The sequence below is a fragment of the Ailuropoda melanoleuca genome, chromosome 2, assembly GCF_002007445.2.
Source record: "Ailuropoda melanoleuca isolate Jingjing chromosome 2, ASM200744v2, whole genome shotgun sequence".
Classification (NCBI taxonomy): domain Eukaryota; kingdom Metazoa; phylum Chordata; class Mammalia; order Carnivora; family Ursidae; genus Ailuropoda; species Ailuropoda melanoleuca.
Genome location: NC_048219.1, coordinates 19,194,095 through 19,211,010, shown reverse-complemented (window position 1 = coordinate 19,211,010; position 16,916 = coordinate 19,194,095). Strand labels below are relative to the sequence as shown.

The 16,916-nt window shown below is 44.8% G+C and overlaps 2 protein-coding genes and 1 long non-coding RNA gene across 9 annotated transcripts in view; 1 reads left to right on the top strand and 2 right to left on the bottom strand.

Moving 5' to 3' along the window:
• The window catches only part of LOC117798039, a 2,609-nt gene extending 561 nt beyond the window's left edge, over positions 1-2,048 (top strand). Inside the window, exon 2 of the long non-coding RNA XR_004622792.1 lies at positions 2,018-2,048. This is a non-coding gene — a long non-coding RNA (uncharacterized LOC117798039). The remainder of the gene's footprint in view (positions 1-2,017) is intronic.
• PPIH (peptidylprolyl isomerase H) overlaps positions 1-13,475 on the bottom strand; it is a 19,902-nt gene extending 6,427 nt beyond the window's left edge. For 2 of the 3 annotated variants that reach the window (XM_011234962.3, XM_019808093.2), the window contains exons 1-9: positions 13,321-13,475; positions 12,910-12,974; positions 12,596-12,619; positions 12,278-12,322; positions 11,971-12,013; positions 7,927-8,019; positions 4,379-4,466; positions 3,856-3,896; positions 2,966-3,054 (exon numbers count right to left, since the gene is read on the bottom strand). In XM_011234962.3, coding sequence (XP_011233264.1) covers positions 2,986-3,054; positions 3,856-3,896; positions 4,379-4,466; positions 7,927-8,019; positions 11,971-12,013; positions 12,278-12,322; positions 12,596-12,619; positions 12,910-12,974; positions 13,321-13,386 — 534 coding nt within the window. In that variant the 5' untranslated portion in view covers positions 13,387-13,475 and the 3' untranslated portion in view covers positions 2,966-2,985. Of the gene's footprint in view, positions 1-24; positions 136-2,965; positions 3,055-3,855; positions 3,897-4,378; positions 4,467-7,926; positions 8,020-11,970; positions 12,014-12,277; positions 12,323-12,595; positions 12,620-12,909; positions 12,975-13,320 lie in introns of those variants that run through there. The other variant, XM_034650450.1, reaches the window with a different exon arrangement.
• Positions 13,476-15,939: 2,464 nt separating this feature from the next.
• CCDC30 (coiled-coil domain containing 30) overlaps positions 15,940-16,916 on the bottom strand; it is a 123,227-nt gene continuing 122,250 nt past the window's right edge. For all 5 annotated transcript variants that reach the window (XM_034650427.1, XM_034650432.1, XM_034650438.1 and 2 more), the window contains 2 exons: positions 16,745-16,809; positions 15,940-16,391 (listed from right to left, as the gene is read on the bottom strand). In XM_034650427.1, coding sequence (XP_034506318.1) covers positions 16,193-16,391; positions 16,745-16,809 — 264 coding nt within the window. In that variant the 3' untranslated portion in view covers positions 15,940-16,192. The remainder of the gene's footprint in view (positions 16,392-16,744; positions 16,810-16,916) is intronic.

Sequence of the window (16,916 nt, the reverse complement as noted above, 5' to 3'; positions counted from 1 at the left end):
ACAGTCATTTCTATTGGACGGTTCTGGTCTAAGAAGCCTCTGGAACGTCAAATGGCCCCTGTGGAATTTGTTCTGCTTGGGTCGCAGGCTGAGAAGAGAGGCTTCCACGGGGGCAAAGGTTTACTCTGCTCTTTGCTAAGAAGAGATGAGGAGGGGAGGGCTGTGATCTCCACCCTCGGAAATCAAGCCCTCAACAAGGATTTCCACAAACTTTCTATAAGGGACTCAGAAAAATATGGAAAAGAAGCCCCAAACAATTCTAAACACCATTCTTTTTATCTCTGTCCCCCGGTAGTGGTCAGTGGTCAATTCTTGGAAGGAAGAGGACCCAGTAGCTCGACTTAGGTTCAGCAAAGAAAGAAGTGGGAGAAGGAGGGAAATGCCAGCCACTACAGAAAGGGGAGAGCAAGCTGAGCCCTAGGGACCTCCAGTACTGGCAGAAAATAAAGCACAGGGTGTCAACTGTGTCTCCAAAGGGACCATTTGGCTGGACAAGAGAGAGGACCAAGTGCTGCTTCTAGCACACATCTGTGCGTGCCTACCTCAGCATTTGCTCACACCAGTTCCCTGCCTAAAATGCCTGGGATTCTCCCTCTCTATTAACTCATGTAATAAATTTTTAATGAATGCCTGTAAGTGCCAGATGCTATGAACACAAAGTCAGTCCCAGATAGAGGTATGTACAGTTATTAAAATGGTCTGGCACTTGACTAGATCTCCATTCAGAAAAAAAGGAGAGAAAAGAAAAATAAATTCTAGGTAATTTTTAAAGTAGATAAATAAAACCACAGAAATGTTAGAAAAAAAAATACAAAAGACATTATGATCTGAGATACTAAGGATCTTCCTAAAACAAGACAAAACCACAAAAGGTAAGAGAAAAGACTGATCATTTTGACCTCATCAAAATTTAGAACTTCTGTTTAACAAAGGATGTCACCAAAGTTAAAATAAGCAACACAATGCCAGTTTTTGCTTAAAATATGTTCTGGACAAAACAGTCACAACATTTAAAATAGAGAACTAAGACCCCGAATTTATAGCTACTCAAATCATAAGAGAAGGGTAAAATAAGCTATATGCCACAAACATGGCATATTGTCAGTTTTGCTTTTACATGAAGTACTTTTATTTATTTATTCATACAGATTTTAGTTATTTGACAGTGAGATAGACAGAGCCAGAGAACACAAGCAGAGGGAGTGGCAGGGGGAGAGAGAGAAGCGGCTCCCCGATGAGCAGAGAGCCCAAGAAGGGACTCGATCCCTGGCCCTTGGGATCACGACCTGAGCCGAAGGCAGATGACCAACCATCTGAGCCCCCAGGCGCCCCGACGTGAGGTAGCTTTATGTGATGGCAGAGGGAGAGTCTTCAAGACGTCTGCCAAATGAAACCAATGAACAAAATAGTATGATGACACTTAGGAAAAACAAAACCTCCCAAAATAGGATAGGCATAGAAAAGGCCCTGATGGACACACATCAAACTGATAAAGCAGTTACCTCCTGGGACAGAAGTGGGATTGGATGGGAAAGAGGGGCAATGACAAAGACTTGAACTGTTCTCTCGACATTGTATTATGTTTCCTTTATAATTAAAAATAAACAACCAAATAAAATATGTGAACCTTCATTGAATTTTTTTTTTTAGAGCTATTACAGTTACTACGTGGACAGCTGGGGAAGTTGGAACATGTATATTAAGTACTATTACTGTGGTTATGTAGGATGCTAGTTTTAAGAGTTGTTTGCTGAAGTATTTAGGGGTAAAGTGTCAAGAAGTCTTCAACTTTCAAATGGGAAAGAAATAAAGGAAGGAAAACGATGGAAGGAACGATGGTAGAAAGGAGGGAAAGAAGGGGAGCAGGAGAGAGGAAAGGGAATGGGAGGAGAGGGAAGAAGGGAAAGAAAAAACCAACATCAAAGTAAAATGGTAACACAAGAATATTAACCACTGGTAAATCCGGATGAAAGGGAGATGGGGTGTTCAGTGTACTATTCTTCCAACTTTTCTGCAGGTTTGAAAATTTAAAAAAAAAAGAAAAAAAAGAAAAAAAAAGAAAAGAAAGGCAAAACACCATCACCCCACACCTAGCTAAAGTGATCAATTTCTCCCTTGAACTCTGATAACACTTAGCAAGGTCACTCATATTGCTAGTGATCACCTCTGAGAATGTGTCTTATTCCCCATAAGCTCCTGAAAGACAGAGGTATTTTTTAATCCTTTGTCACCCAGCACAGAACAGGCAGTGGCAAATGTGGGAAGGAAGAGAGCCTGTGCGTGCTGAGAGATGTGTTGCGTTCACTTATGGGGTTGGCAGATACAAAGTCAGGGCCTGGAAATGAGCATCAGTTCTTTTTTCTTTTTTTTTTAAGAGTTTATTTATTTATTTGAGAGAGAGCACAAAGGGAGAGTGAGAGGGAGAAGCAGATTCCCCACTGAGCAGGGAGCCTGATGCGGGACTCGATGCTAGGACCCTGGGATCATGACCTGAACCGAAGGCAGACACTTAACTGAGCTCCCCAGGCACCCCGAGCATCAGTTCTGACAAGAGAGGCATGACAGCTGTGTCTCCTGGCTGCCCAGGCTGCTCCCGGTAGGGAGTCACCCAGGGGTGGAGCCAGGGCCTTCCAGCAGGTGCAGTGAATGGAAGGAACTACAGTCTGACAGTGCTGTCAGAGACCACCTACTGGTTTTCAGGTTGATACTTTGTAGACCACAAAGTGGTAGAAAAGTACAGTGCCCTAATAACACTTTCTCTTCTGATCCTTACAATGAGCCTGAGATAGCTATTGTCTCCATTTGATAGATGAGGAAACAGGCTCAGAAAAGGGAGGTGATTTCCCGAAGGTCACATAGACAGGAAAAGGGGCTCAATTGCATGTTTTCAAGTCTAAAGTTCCTTCCACTAGACCATGCTGTCTTCACTGGGGACTCCTGACCAGGAGGAGAAAAACACACGTACCTGATCAGTCTTGCTCTGGACTACATCTCCCCACACTGTGAGATCACTACAGGCAGCTTGGGTTTATTGTTGGGGCCTGTGGGAACGTTCTAGGAGAGAAAGCACAGTGGAGATTCATCCGCTCAGACACACACGCTCACCAAACATGTACTGATACCTGCCAGGCCCTGTGCTACCGACTGAGGACTCAGGGACTGAAATGATAACAGTCCATGTCCTAGCAGAAGGGTAAAGATAATCCAGATCAAACAGAAAATGTCCAACATTTAGAAAAATTGAACCTATGATATGTAGCAATGCAGTAAGTTACAAGATAGAGTTTACACAACAGGGCAGAGGAAGCAACCACGCTTAAACAGGTCAAGAAGGATCCACACAACAGGGGATGTTTGAGCTAGGCCTAGGAGGATGAATGGGATCCCACCAGGAGGAAAAGAAAGGAGAAGAGCATTCTAGTAGAGGAGACAGCACAAGCAGACGCCGAGAGGCAGGAAGGAGCAGGAGGCAGGAATGTGTATGGCATGTTTGGAGAGAGCTAGTGGTGTGGCGGGAGTGGACGGCAGAGGAGAAGCGGCAGAAGGGGCTGTGGAGAGGCGGTGGGGCCAGGTCGTGGTGGGGCCAGGTCATGGAGGGTCCTGCACTCACCGCTGAACTGCGTTTTATCAAGTAGGTGAAGGGGCCGCCAGAGGCCAAACTGCAGTGAGCATCAGAGAGGCAAACTCACAAGCCAAGAAAACAGGGAGGGGTGGGGGGCCATGTACTTCTCCTTATTACTCCTCCCTCTTCCTGAGGGAGCCCATGTAACTGGAGGCAGTACAGACTGGGCCTAATACACTCATGCTACTATAGACCGGAATGGCCAAGATAGAGGAAATCAAAACAGGACTCACCTCGATTTTTCGCATCACTAGAAGTCCATCAATGATTTTTCCTGTAAGAAGAGTATGAGCTAGACTTTATCATTCTCATTTGCATAGCACTTTCCAGCTTCCCATGTCCGTTCTTAGCCAGCATCTCATTTGATCCTCATACTCCCATCAGAAAATTGAGATTTGAAGGAAGTGAAATAATTTGCCCAAAATCACAGGTAGGAAGGAGTGGAGTACTAGGTCTGGGTGATTGCAAAGCCCTACTGTACCGCGCTCCCTCTGTGTGGCATTTCTTAAGTGATACCATCCAGGTTTCCCTCCCAGGCACACAGATCACCCAAGCGGTTACACCTCCATCAGATAGCCCCTCCGTCCTTTCCTCTAGCGCTCTAACCACACTCCTCCCCACCTCCCACCACTTCCACCTTCCCAGAGCAGTCACATCAGTAGAGCACTCTGGGGACTACAGTCTGAGGACTGGCTCCTTTCGAAGTCCCACTCTGTGTGAATGGGGCCCAGACCCTGGGACAGGAATAGGACTCACCAAACACTACGTGCTTCCCATCCAGCCAATCACATTTGGAGCAGGTGATGAAGAACTGGCAGCCATTTGTACTGGGACCGCTGTTCGCCTGACAAAAACCAAGTGTACCTTCAGTGAGTCTTCCCGGCCATGCTAGCCGAAGGGCAAGATTCCCAAAAGAGGGGACGCCTGGGTGGCTCAGTCGGTTAAGCAACTGCCTTGAGCTCAGGTCACAATCCCAGGGTCCTGGCGTCGAGCCCTGCCTCGGGCTCCCTGCTCTGCGGAGAGCTGCTTCTTCCTCTCCCTCTGCCTGCCACTCCCCTTGCTTGTGCTCTCTCTGTGTCTGACAAGTAAATAAATAAATAAAATCTTTAAAAAAAAAAAAAAGATTCCCAAAAGAGCCTGTAGCCCTGATTCCTTTCTTTCAGCAAACCTTACTCAATACCTACTATAAGCCAGGTCCCAAGCTAGGATCCAAGGATATGGAGATAAACAGGATACATAATCACTGCCCTCAAGGAGCTAGATCCCTGAATAAAGTACAGTTCTCCTGCAGTGTGAATTTTTAAAACGCGAACAACTGTTCACAGGGACTGATTTGCTGTATTTAATCCAACACTGGTTATCCCTGGATTACAGTTACAAGTTAGATACCACGGAGAAAAAGCCTGTTGCCTGTGCCATAAGCTCTTTTGTCTCAATCGCTTTGTGCTGCACCATAACAATGGTAATGAAAGACTAAGAAGGCGCGAGAAGTTGCTCTGTTAGGGCCATGCTAGAAAAAGACCACATTTAATCAGGAATGTTTGCTTTTTACAGCTACACCCCAAATCCTTTCTTATTGAATTCTATACGAAGAAGTATTTTCTTAATTGAGAAACTGAAAGTCTCTAGCCGTATCCCATCTCCTCCCTTGAAACTGTTTCTACATCATTACATCTCACAATGCCGTATAAAAGAACAGGGGATGATTACGGCGCACGGGGATACTTTGTAAAGCAATATTTGACTTTCTTATGAAGTGCACTTTTGTACTTTATATGTTGGATACCCCGGAGCTGCCTTTAATATGCTAACTCGGGCTTTTGTACGTCAACAAGTCCATGTTACCTTTCAGTAGAACTGCCCTGTGACAGTGTCTGTCTCTGTGAACATTTTATTGCATACTTCCCTTGTTTTGGACAAAAGGAGTAGACGATGGGAAACCGAGAGTACTATTAAAAGCACAGGTCTTGTAAGATTAACATGACCGAGGCAAGACTGGAAATTATGACGTAGGTCACCAGCAGCAATAGGACGCCTCATAGATTTAAACTGGTTGATTCTGTGTTCAGCTGTGCAGGAATAAAAGCGTGTATGAAATACATTCATGACACTGGCCAGGGGAACGTGCTCACTACCTCCCTGGGGATTTTATCTTATACTTGGAAGTGCCCCACGTAAGATAGGGCTACTTTTGGGTTTTGTGCGTGGATTTACGAACAACTCCTGCATGAAAGCAAGGGAATGTCTGAGCCCGTCGGAGAAGGCACATGCTGTGGAATGAGGGACAGACTTCCCACGGCTCCCAATTCTTTGCTTCCTTCTTTTCACCAATCAAGCAGTCACTCGATCTACCGTGCTGCCAGTGTATGAGCCTTTATGAGCAAGCCGGCAGGAGAAAAGTCATACACATTTTTATGGCTCAAAGGACACTCTCTGCCCTCAGCCACTCGTTTACTCACTCTCTCAGGCCCTACAGCTTACTGCTCTTGAGAGTAAGCTCTAGAGCCAGAGGACAACCTCGCTGGAATCCCAGCTCCACCATGGACCATGTGACCACAGTTTAGTCACATCACCTCTCTGGTCCTCAGTGTTCTAATTTGTACCTACCTCAAAGCGATGTTGAGAGGATTAAAATGAACTAATGCAAATACAGTGCCTGTTGAGCAACTGGCCAATAAATGTTAGCCGTCATTCTGATGATCTTTTGTTCGTTCATTGGTATCTGCACCGCGCCTTTCTGTATCAGGAAATAGGGCTTGGAGACCGCTGAGGCCCAGTCCCTGCCCTTGAGGAATTTAGGATTTAGGGGAGGATGGAAACAAAAACAATTGTGCCACATGATCTGTGATTGTACAACTTCGCCAGTGTCAGCTTGAGAGAGCACAGACCAACATTTCCTTTCATTTTTCTGACTCCTCCATAGATGGCATGCCGCTAGAAGGTTCTAGCCCTCCTGGAGAAGACTGAAGCCCACCTAAGCTGCTCCTGCGGCATTTACCTGCGCCTGCCCAGCCTGGCTTTCCAAAAAGGGGGCTTGCACACTGCTTGCTGGGCAGGTCTCGCCCAATTCTCATGGCAGCCTCCTGACAGGCTTCTCTGCCCCCACCTTTCTATTCCCATCTGCCACTCACACTGCAGCCAGGGGCTTCGCTCTAAATCACAAAGTTGATGAACCCTGCTCAAAAAAGCACATGGCTCTCCATAACCTACAAAAGAAAGCCCACACACTTCATCCTAATTTTGGCATTTAAAGCCCTTGAGCTAGATCCACCTTCCTCTCCAGTGTCTGTACTGGCCCTTCCCTCCCCCATTCACATCCTACGTTCTCATCTTTCCTCACCTTCTGTCCCTTGACCATGCCACCCTCCTCTGTGAAGCTGTGCTGACCCCTCAGAGTAATGACTCTCATTCCATGGGGCCCTCCTGGTACTTTTACATACCCTGAGGGGCCCTCATCTTAACAGGTGGTGGTGTGAATTATATAACGCTGGGGTTGTCAGTTTGCACGTGTGATTCCCTCTTTAGATGTTAAGTGTCACGAGGGCAGGGATCAGGTCTATACCTTTGTACCTACCCTGAGGCCTGAAACAGAGTGGGATTGGTAAACCTTCACTTGATAAATGCGTGTGAAGATAAGTGGAAGGGTAGGCAAGCAGGACAGAGCATGTGGCTGTTAATACGGGGTCTGGAGAAGGGAGAATGGGGGCATTGCAAAGGAAATGGATAATGAGGGGAGGCAGGAAGGGGAAAGAAGAGTGAGAGGGATGCAAGGTGGGATGAGTAAGGAAAAAGGAGGGCAGGATGAATAAGCGGAAGAAGGGGGAGTGAGCATGCAGGAGAGCGAGCAGGAGTGGGGTAGATGAGGAGGTCAAGTGGAGGGGGGCGCTGAGAAAGAGAGTGAGGTATGGGAGTGGGTCTCAGTAGGAAGGGGTGCCAGTCCAGGGGAGGAGTGGTCAGAGAGGGACCAGCCAGGAGGCAGCGTGAGTGGAAAGGTCCTGAAAGCACAACTGGCCAGGCTCTGAGCAGCAGGGCTGGATGCCGAGCCACGAACCCCAGCTCAAACAAAGGTAAGAAAACACACATCAGAGAGTTCAATTGTGGCTCCCCAGGCTGCTAGGGGACCCAGCCCGACAAAATCAAAGCCACCTGAGGAAGGAGGTGAGTGTGGCAGAGGTGAGTCCTGGGACAAGCAAGAGAAGTAAAGAATTTGCTTCCATCTTAAGACACAGCACTGGGCCTCAAGAAGGGCCCAGAAACCTGCCGGATACAAATCTAACCCAAAACCTTGACTGGACCTTACTTACCATGGAAAGCAGGCCTGGAGCTGAGTGTCTAAGTTTAAAATTTTCATCTGCAAATGGCCCCCGGTAAATACTGGCAACTCCAGTACCATCTCCCTGAGCAGAGAAAAAGGAAGTGTTAGCAAGTTTTGAGCGTTGCCCCCCGCCCCTCCCCAAACCCAGAGGAGGAATGCTGCTGCACCACAGCCAACTTTTTTAAGGTGCACTCTTCCTCTTGAAGGTCACTTTGCGAGTCACACCTCTTGGACCGTATCTTACAATCAAAGCCAGCCCCATTCAAGGCACCTGCAGCCCACACACTGGCCAGGGCATAGCACAGATTGGGTAAAACAGGTCACAGCTGGGCCTCTAGAAAGCTCAGTTAAGACACAGGCAGAGTAGGGAACAACAGTATAATGATCACATACATAATCCTTGCCATTCCCAAAGACTCTCATGCCTGTAGTCATAGAGAATTACCCACTTAACTGACCGCTATCCCTATGCCCCCAAGCTATGCAGGTGGATGGGCTCTTGGAAGCCTCGTCTGTACAGATACCAGCCTCCTGGCCAAAGCTGACTGGTTCAGGGGAGGATGCCCAACTAACGCAGGGCCCACTAAAGTTCCTTCTCTGGGAATTATGAAGGAGGACTGGGGATGCCCTCTTTGAGGCTGAATTTATCATGTGAGCCTGGAAGCTGGCAGTGACCATCCTCTGCAAAGTGGACTGGAGAACAGAAAGAGAAGGCAACACATGTACAGAGAGCATTGGAAAAACAGAAAAAAGGACTGCCTTGGTTCTATGTGGCTTTCCAGCTCCTAGCTCTGTTTCTTCCTTTGGGTGTCATGAAACACCCTATCATAAACCCCCAATTTCTGCTGAAACTAGCTTTATTAGCATTATCTCTTTGTTCTTCCAGTAACCACATGGAATAAGCACTACTATCTTCCTCATTTTTCAGGTGAGCCAACTTAAGTCAGGGCAATAAAGCAACTTGGCACACCCATACTTGTAGTACCTTAAACAGAATTCCTCAGAGGGTGCCAAAAGACCAACCTCTTTCGGCCAGTTAGTAAAGAAAACGAATATGGGGTGCATGGCAGAAATGGAAATCACTGACATAGGGCAGAATCAAGGGACCTTTATTGGGGCAAAGATTATCAAAGGGGATTTACGTAAGCCAGACAAGGAAAAAAACTGTCAAAATCAAACCTTTATTTGGTTAAAAATTAATTAAAACCAAGCTCTGTGTAGTAGAAAGATCTGGATGTGAGTTCCGGATCAATCCTTTATGAGCTGGGAAAGTCACTTCGTACTACTGAGCCTCGCTTCTCTCAGCCATCAAGTGAAGAGGAAACCTGCTCTTTACACTGCTGCCATGATGATCCAATCAGAAAAGACCTTGCAACTGACACAGCGCTATACAAATGAGAGCTATTATACCTTCAACTCCACACAAATACCTACGTCCATACAGAAGGAAGAGAAAAACAAGTTCACTTCCAATTTCCTAATAAACCTGGGGGACAGATCACTTCTCACGTCCTTCTCTACAATAACATTATTTATTGCTCTCCAGGAGCCAGAGTATGGAAAATGATAAAATTAATTTTCAGAGCAAACAACAGAAAGTGACTTAAAAATTAAATGAATAGAGGTGCCTGGGTGGCTCAGTCGGTTAAACATCTGCCTTCAGCTGAGGTCATGATCTCAGGGTCCTAGGATCAAGCCCTGCATCAGCCTCTCTGCTCAGCAGGGAGCCTGCTTATCCCTCTCCCTCTGCCCCCCTCAACTTGTGCTCTTTCTCCCTCTGTCTCTCTTTCTCAAATAAATAAATAAAATCTTTATAAATAAATAAAAGCAATTTAAATTTTTAACAATAGTGAATTGATCAAATAAATTTGTTAAATACTCACAATGGAATATTAAGCAGCTATTAAAAAGAATGACTTCATGACAAGGGAAAATGTAGACAATTATTAAGTATAAAAAAATTAAAACATATACATGATCTTAAGTCTATTAAAAATTATATTTGGGGGGGGCGCCTGGGTGGCTCAGTCGTTAAGCGTCTGCCTTCGGCTCAGGGCGTGATCCCAGGTTCCTGGGATGGAGCCCTGCATCGGGCTCCTCGGCTGGGAGCCTGCTTCTTCCTCTCTCACTCCCCCTGCTTGTGTTCCCTCTCTCGCTGGCTGTCTCTCTCTCTCTGTCATAAATAAATAAAAATCTTTAAAAAAAATTATATTTGGGGGTTGCCTGGGTGGTTCAGTTGGTTAAGCATCTGCCTTCAGCTCAGGTCATGATCCCAGGATTCTGGGATCGAGCCCCACGTCAAATAAATAAATAAAATCTAAAAAAAAAATTCAATTTGACACACATACATATGCAATGATAAGACTGACAGCTGTAAGCTAAAATGCCAAGAATATATTCTTGAGAAGCAAGACTCCTTGAGAGATGACTTATTTTCTTTTTTGCACTTTTGCAACCAAAAAAAATTATTAAAGCAAACATATATTCTGGGTCCCACTTTAGAAGGTCTCAAATCCTTCTTCTGCTTTTTGCTCATTCTGTTTTTTTCTTTCCTAAGAGTGACTCTGAACAATTGTTTCTTGCTGACACTCAGCCTTCTGGCTGACCCAACTATGCTGTCTGACCCTGGAGCTATCAGCAAGAGACTGGATGTGCCTGGCAATGACCAGTAAAAAGCTGGTCCTGTCCCTGTTAATATGGCTATATAGGAGCATGTGGAAAGAAAGAAAAGAAGGCAGAGAATAGATTCTTAGCCCTTCTCACCAGCTAACACAAAGTATACAGTCGCCCAAGCCCTACTATCATCAGTTGTAGCCAGGGGATGCAAACTTAAATGCCTACAGGGACAAGTGACATAAATAAGGGAAGCAGATGATAGTGACTGAGGTGAAATGGCAAGGACAGACCGTTTAAAGGAAGAAGTTACTTGATTCCAAATCCCTGGTGCTACATGAGAAACACAGCCCTAGTGCACCCCTATTTTCCATTCTTTAGAGAGAAAACAAAACTCTGGAATCTTCTAGTGAAATGTCCCAGTTTTACATCATCACACATATGAAACAAACGAAAAGCCTGGTTCAACCTAAAATCTGCCACTTTGTAACCTTAGCTAGACAGGAAATAGGTCTTTAAAAACTCGTNTTTTACATCATCACACATATGAAACAAACGAAAAGCCTGGTTCAACCTAAAATCTGCCACTTTGTAACCTTACCTAGACAGGAAATAGGTCTTTAAAAACTCGTTAAGAGTTAAACTAAATAAACATACACATAAGACATTCTTCCAGATTCAAGAAAATATCAATATGACTAACCAAATGATATTAATAAGACCACCATGCACATGCATGCAAGTGGTTGGCTACGGACAAAAGTAGGTTTAAGAAGAGTTACGATTTATTCGACACCCTCCAAGCTCAGAGGAAGGGGAAGAGGCTTGGTATGAGAGACACACACAGTCTAGTCACAAGAAAGTTATGCTCCAAAGTGAAGAACTATTCTACTGTGCTCTGCTAGTAAACAGAGGCAACATCCCTCCAGAATGATCCACCTCTGTTGCTCTGATCCTTTGCCCACTTATCGATTTGTGATGAAAAATTCAGCTTTCCAGGCACTGTGATACCAGAGGTAGAAGGGAATTACAGCATAGGCACTCAGCTCACTGAAAAAGGACTTACTGCCATTTAGGGAAAAAAAAAAAAAAAACAAACTGCATCTGATTTCTACCCAAATTTCATGTGACTGACTAGTTTGTATCTCTCATGGATCATCTAGAGGTGTGCTGAGAAAGTCCGGTTTCTGGCCCTAAAAGGCTGAGATACGGGAGTCAGTGACTCAAAGTGCTGATGTCTGTCATCTAGTGGTCTAAAGAGTAGTAGCCAGCAACTCTAAAGGGCATTCCTATCACCCCCCCGCATCAAACTTCGCTATTTCAAGCCGTAGGACTGAGCCTTGTAGTAGAAATAGCAGTAACAGCAATAACAAAAAATAATATTCCTATAGAGCTTTGATAGCAAAGAAATAGTACTTACATTAACAAAATCCCCACCCTGAATCATGAAATCTTTTATGACCCTGAAACAGAGAATAAAGGATCCTGAGAGAAGTGTCATTTAGAAAAACATTGATTTAGTCATTATACTTTAGATTAACATTGATTTAAAAATAAAATGTTTATCACTTTGGCTTTTAATAAGCCTTCAAATCAATTGTGGAGTTCACAAAAACATTCTTTCTCAAGACCTAGGAATTATCCTATGGTTTTATTTCCCTCTAAAGAGATGAATCCCCCAAGGAAGTCACTCTAAAAGCCTGTAGGATGGTTTGCCAAGGCCTTACCTGTGGAAGGTGCTCCCTTTGTATCCTATCGGAACCCCATCTTTTCTATAACCAAAAAGAAAGAAATTTGGAATGACGACAGGTAATCATAGGCCTATCCAGTTTACCACCCACTAGCGCCAAGGGACTCTCCGAAAGATGGTCGGGAGAAGAGAGATAAAGAAGGCAAATGAACGGAAGATAGACCCTTGGGGTATTACCTTCTGTTACTCTCACCAGCAATCATTCAAGGCGGGCCGGTGGTTCCCCAAAACCCCACCGCAGCCCCAGGACACCCTTCAGGAGCAAGCAGAGAAATCAACCACGTCTGAGACTGACCTGAATTCTCCAGTGCAGAACTGCCTTAAAGGGAAAAGAGTGATTCAGTTACCATGACATCACAGCTGAGGGCGCCCCTAATGGGGTGGGGATGGGGGAGCACAGACATTCGCGCCAGCAAGCCCACCAAAGGGCCAGCCGATGTCCAGACACCTAAGCATACAAATTAACAACAAAATTGATATGGGAAGAGTAAAAACGATGACTCCGATCTCAAGGGCAGAGAGCGGACGGACAGAGGCAGGCAGAGGACAACGCGTTCCGGATCCACCTTCTGGTTCGGCTAATCTAGCAGGGCTGGAACATCTCCTTACCTAAAATTCTCGGCTGTCTTAGGCACAACGTCCGCAAAGAGCTCGATCTTCATGCGGCCAACTTCCTGCAAACGGCGGGAGATGGTCAGAATGCCCGGTCCAAGACCATGAAGCCTCAGCGAGCAGGGAACTGAAGGGGCTGACCCCTCTCTCCCGCACGCCACTCGGTCTCTACTACCTCCGCCTCCATAGTCTCTCCTTCCGTGCCGCCCAGTCCCTCCCCCTGCGGGGCGCTAGGATGGGCAAGACTTCTCCTCCCCCTCCCGTGCCCCTGCCCCTGCCCCGCAAGTCGGTAGGGTCTGGTCCAGTTTCGCTTCCTGGATTCTTGAATCCGCTATCCCTGGGTGGGTGAGATCTTCCCGGCTGGCCCCGTGCAGTGTCCCTTCGGCGCGGTGGCGGCCTGGGCCTCACCTGGCCGCCAATGCTGACATCAAAGAACACCACGGGATTGACAGGGCTTGAATTTGCCACCGCCATGGCTCCGACCCGGAAGCAGAAGACGGGGCATGGGTTCCGGCGAACCTAATCCCCGCTTTGCGGGTTTACTGGATTGCGCAGGCGCAAGAAGAGCCAACCGAGGCCAGACCCCGCCCCCGGAAGTCCCGCCCCGGCGGCGGAGCGCTCTCTGCCTCCTGCGCCCAAACTGGACGTTGCGGCAGTAGGCGGGGCCAGGACCTCTGAGCCACCACGTGTGAGGTTTCTTATCCCTGGTCATGAGTCTCTGAGCCCTACGAAGGAAGGAATTTTTTAATCCTTAGCGCTTGGAACAGCCTGACATATGTAGCTCTTCAGTTAAGTCAGGACACCAGAATTTTAGTTCTAGTTCTGCCACAAGCTTCCACTCTTGTCCCCTACAATTCATTCCTGCAGAGCAGCTACAGCTTTTTAAATAAATCTGCGTATAAATCATCCCTGGCTTCCCATATTTATAATAAAATCAATCCCTTACATGCAAAGGCCTACCTTACGTTAGCTGGCCTCACATACCTGGCCTTGTATCACCCCCAGTTTTGATACTCTGGCTTTTCTTGTCCCCATATCAATCATGGAGATTGATACTTTCTTTAGAGTCTTAGTACCAGCTGTTAACTGTCTTTAATACTCTTCTAGATCTTGATGAAGGTAGGGAGTGCTCCTAGTAGCTCAGGTCTCAGCTCAGCGGTCACTCAAACTGAAGCAGCCCACGGTCACTCCTCAGATGCATCACTGGTGTATTTTCCTCATGCCACTCACCTTCCAAAATTATATAGTCTGTCTCCCCACCTCTGTGTCCTTGTCACACACACATACCTACCTTCCAACCTGATAGCATATTAACGCCAGGAAAGCAGAAACTGTCTTCACAGGTGTAGCTCTAATGCCTACTACTGAATAGCCCATAGTAGGGATTCAATAAATAGATTCAATGAATTGAGTGAAAGGTGACCTTGGGCAAGGTTTGGAGTCAGAGCATGTATCTGATATCATAGCTATTATGTCCTATATCCTTTGATCATCCTTTCTAGGTCAGTCATCTAAGGAAGCAAGGGTTACATATAAAAATTCAATGTCTCAATTTAAGGTGTCTTTTATTTTTGGTTACTTTTCCTTTCCCCTTGGTCTCCTTCTCTATCTTCAATTGAAGAGGAAGAAGAAAGAGGAGGAGAAGAAGGATGGGAAGAAAGAACAGCAGGAATCATCCTCCAGTATAGTTTATAGCAACTATTTTTTAAAAATTTTTTTAAATTGATAATATCCAATGTTGATGAGGTTGTGGAAAAACTAGTACAAAGTGCTAGTGAAAATAAATGATGATACCTAGCATTTGTTACGCAGCTACTAAGTTCTAAATACACATTTCATTTCATTTGGTCCTCACAAGTCTATGGGACAGGAACAACTACTGTTCCCATTTTATGGATCAAGAAACTGAGGCTTAAAGAGGTTGAGCGCCTTGGGGGCTCAGTTGGTTAAGCATCCCATTTGATCTCAGCTCAGGTCTTGATCTCAGGGTCGTGAGTTCAAGCCCCATATAGGGCTCCACTACTTAATTAAAAGAAAGAAAAAGAAAAGAAAAAAATAAAGAGGTTGACTATAGAAACATTATGTTGACACAACTTTTTTTTTTAAAGCAAGGCAATAAATGATATACCAAAACTATATAACGTTTGTATCTTCTGACCCAATTATGCCAATCTTTTCTGGAGTAACTCAAGAGAAAACAAAGAGCTACATTCACAAGACTTTTAGCACAGCATAATCTCAAATAGTGAAAAGGTAGAAACAACTTAAATGTAAACAAGAGAATTTATAGAACATCAACATGACAATATCATGCGGCTACTGAAAGAATAATTATGAAGACTATTGCAATACCAAAAAACATTTTACAGTATATTAAACTAAAAATCAGACTGTGAAAATGAACATACAATATAACAACTTAAAAATATATACATTTGAATAAGAACCAAAAATGAAAATAGTTGTCTTGAGAATGCAGGATTATAGGAGATTTCTTTTTCTTTTTAAAGTATTTGCTTTAATATAATTACATTGTTTTTACTTTAAAAAAAAAAAAGTAGGGGCGCCTGGGTGGCACAGTGGTTAAGCGTCTGCCTTCGGCTCAGGGCGTGATCCCGGCGTTATGGGATCGAGCCCCACGTCAGGCTCCTCCGCTATGAGCCTGCTTCTTCCTCTCCCACTCCCCCTGCTTGTGTTCCCTCTCTCGCTGGCTGTCTCTATCTCTGTCAAATAAATAAATAAAATCTTTAAAAAAAAATAAGTAATACCCATGAAAATAGGGGAAAAGTGCTGAATGAGCTATATATGTGCTCTGCTGAACAGACCCCTAATTAAACCATTGAACTTAAGACACTATTACTGATCAATACAAGGATATTTGAGGATATCAAACTAACTTGAGAAATTCATTTTTATGGGGCGCCTGGGTGGCTCAGTCGTTAAGCGTCTGCCTTCAGCTCAGGGTGTGATCCCAGAGTCCTGGGATTGAGCCCCACATCGGGCTCCCTGCTCCACTGGAAGCCTGAATCTTCCTCTCCCACTCCCCCTGCTTGCGTTCCCTCTCTTGCTGGCTGTCTCTCTCTCTGTCAAATAAATAAACTCTTTAAAAAAAAGAGAGAGAGAGAGAGAAATCCATTTTTACAACCAGTTTAATGAATTTATCAGAAATTCTGAGGAGTCCTGGTTGACGTCTAGTGGGGATCCGTGGTAACTCTTCTCCACGTCATGTTCCACCCTCACGCCCAAGCTTTAAGTTAGCAGGTTTTAGCCACCAGTGATTTTACAATTCTGACTTCTGGTCTTGTTCTTGGATGCAACGTGTCTCTTTCAGAGAAGCCACGTTTATGTATCCAGCTTCAGAATTCTGTGAACACGAAAGAGACTTGGGGGACTTGGGGTTTGCCACTGCTGCTTCTGATGTATGTTCTTTAATCTCTTGAAGACTTCCAACCAGCTCTACTAAACTTGTGCCTGAAAAACTAAGAATGACCATATGTGAGGACTTTGTGAAAACAGCATCTCTTGGTAGCATGTTGGGGTTAGAGGGATAAGGTATCAATAGGATTTCAGTTTTTTACAACTGTCAAATACAAAGGAAACCAAATAACATTTACCTTATACTTATGTTTATGGATTACATTCTACCTTAAGTCAAGATTCTTTCAGGTGTGGGGGTGAAGAGGTGGAAAGAGAGAAGGAATTGGAAAAAGATTCAAATATTAAATATAGAAAAGTTACTCGCAAATGCTATGCTTTGTCAAGCCACCAACTCAGGACAACTTAGGCAGCCATTACTCTCAGGCTTGCAAATGATTGTCTTGACTTTACTAACCTGGAGTTTGGTAAGGGCAAGATTTTATTCAATAATTCAAATTCAGGAATCTCAAAAATTGTCTCCTAAAAGAAAAGAAAGAATGAATATTTAAACTTGTAATTATAAGCCACTGGCAATATGATCCTAAAACGCAAGCTTTACATATATTTTTGGTAAAAAATTTAATCCC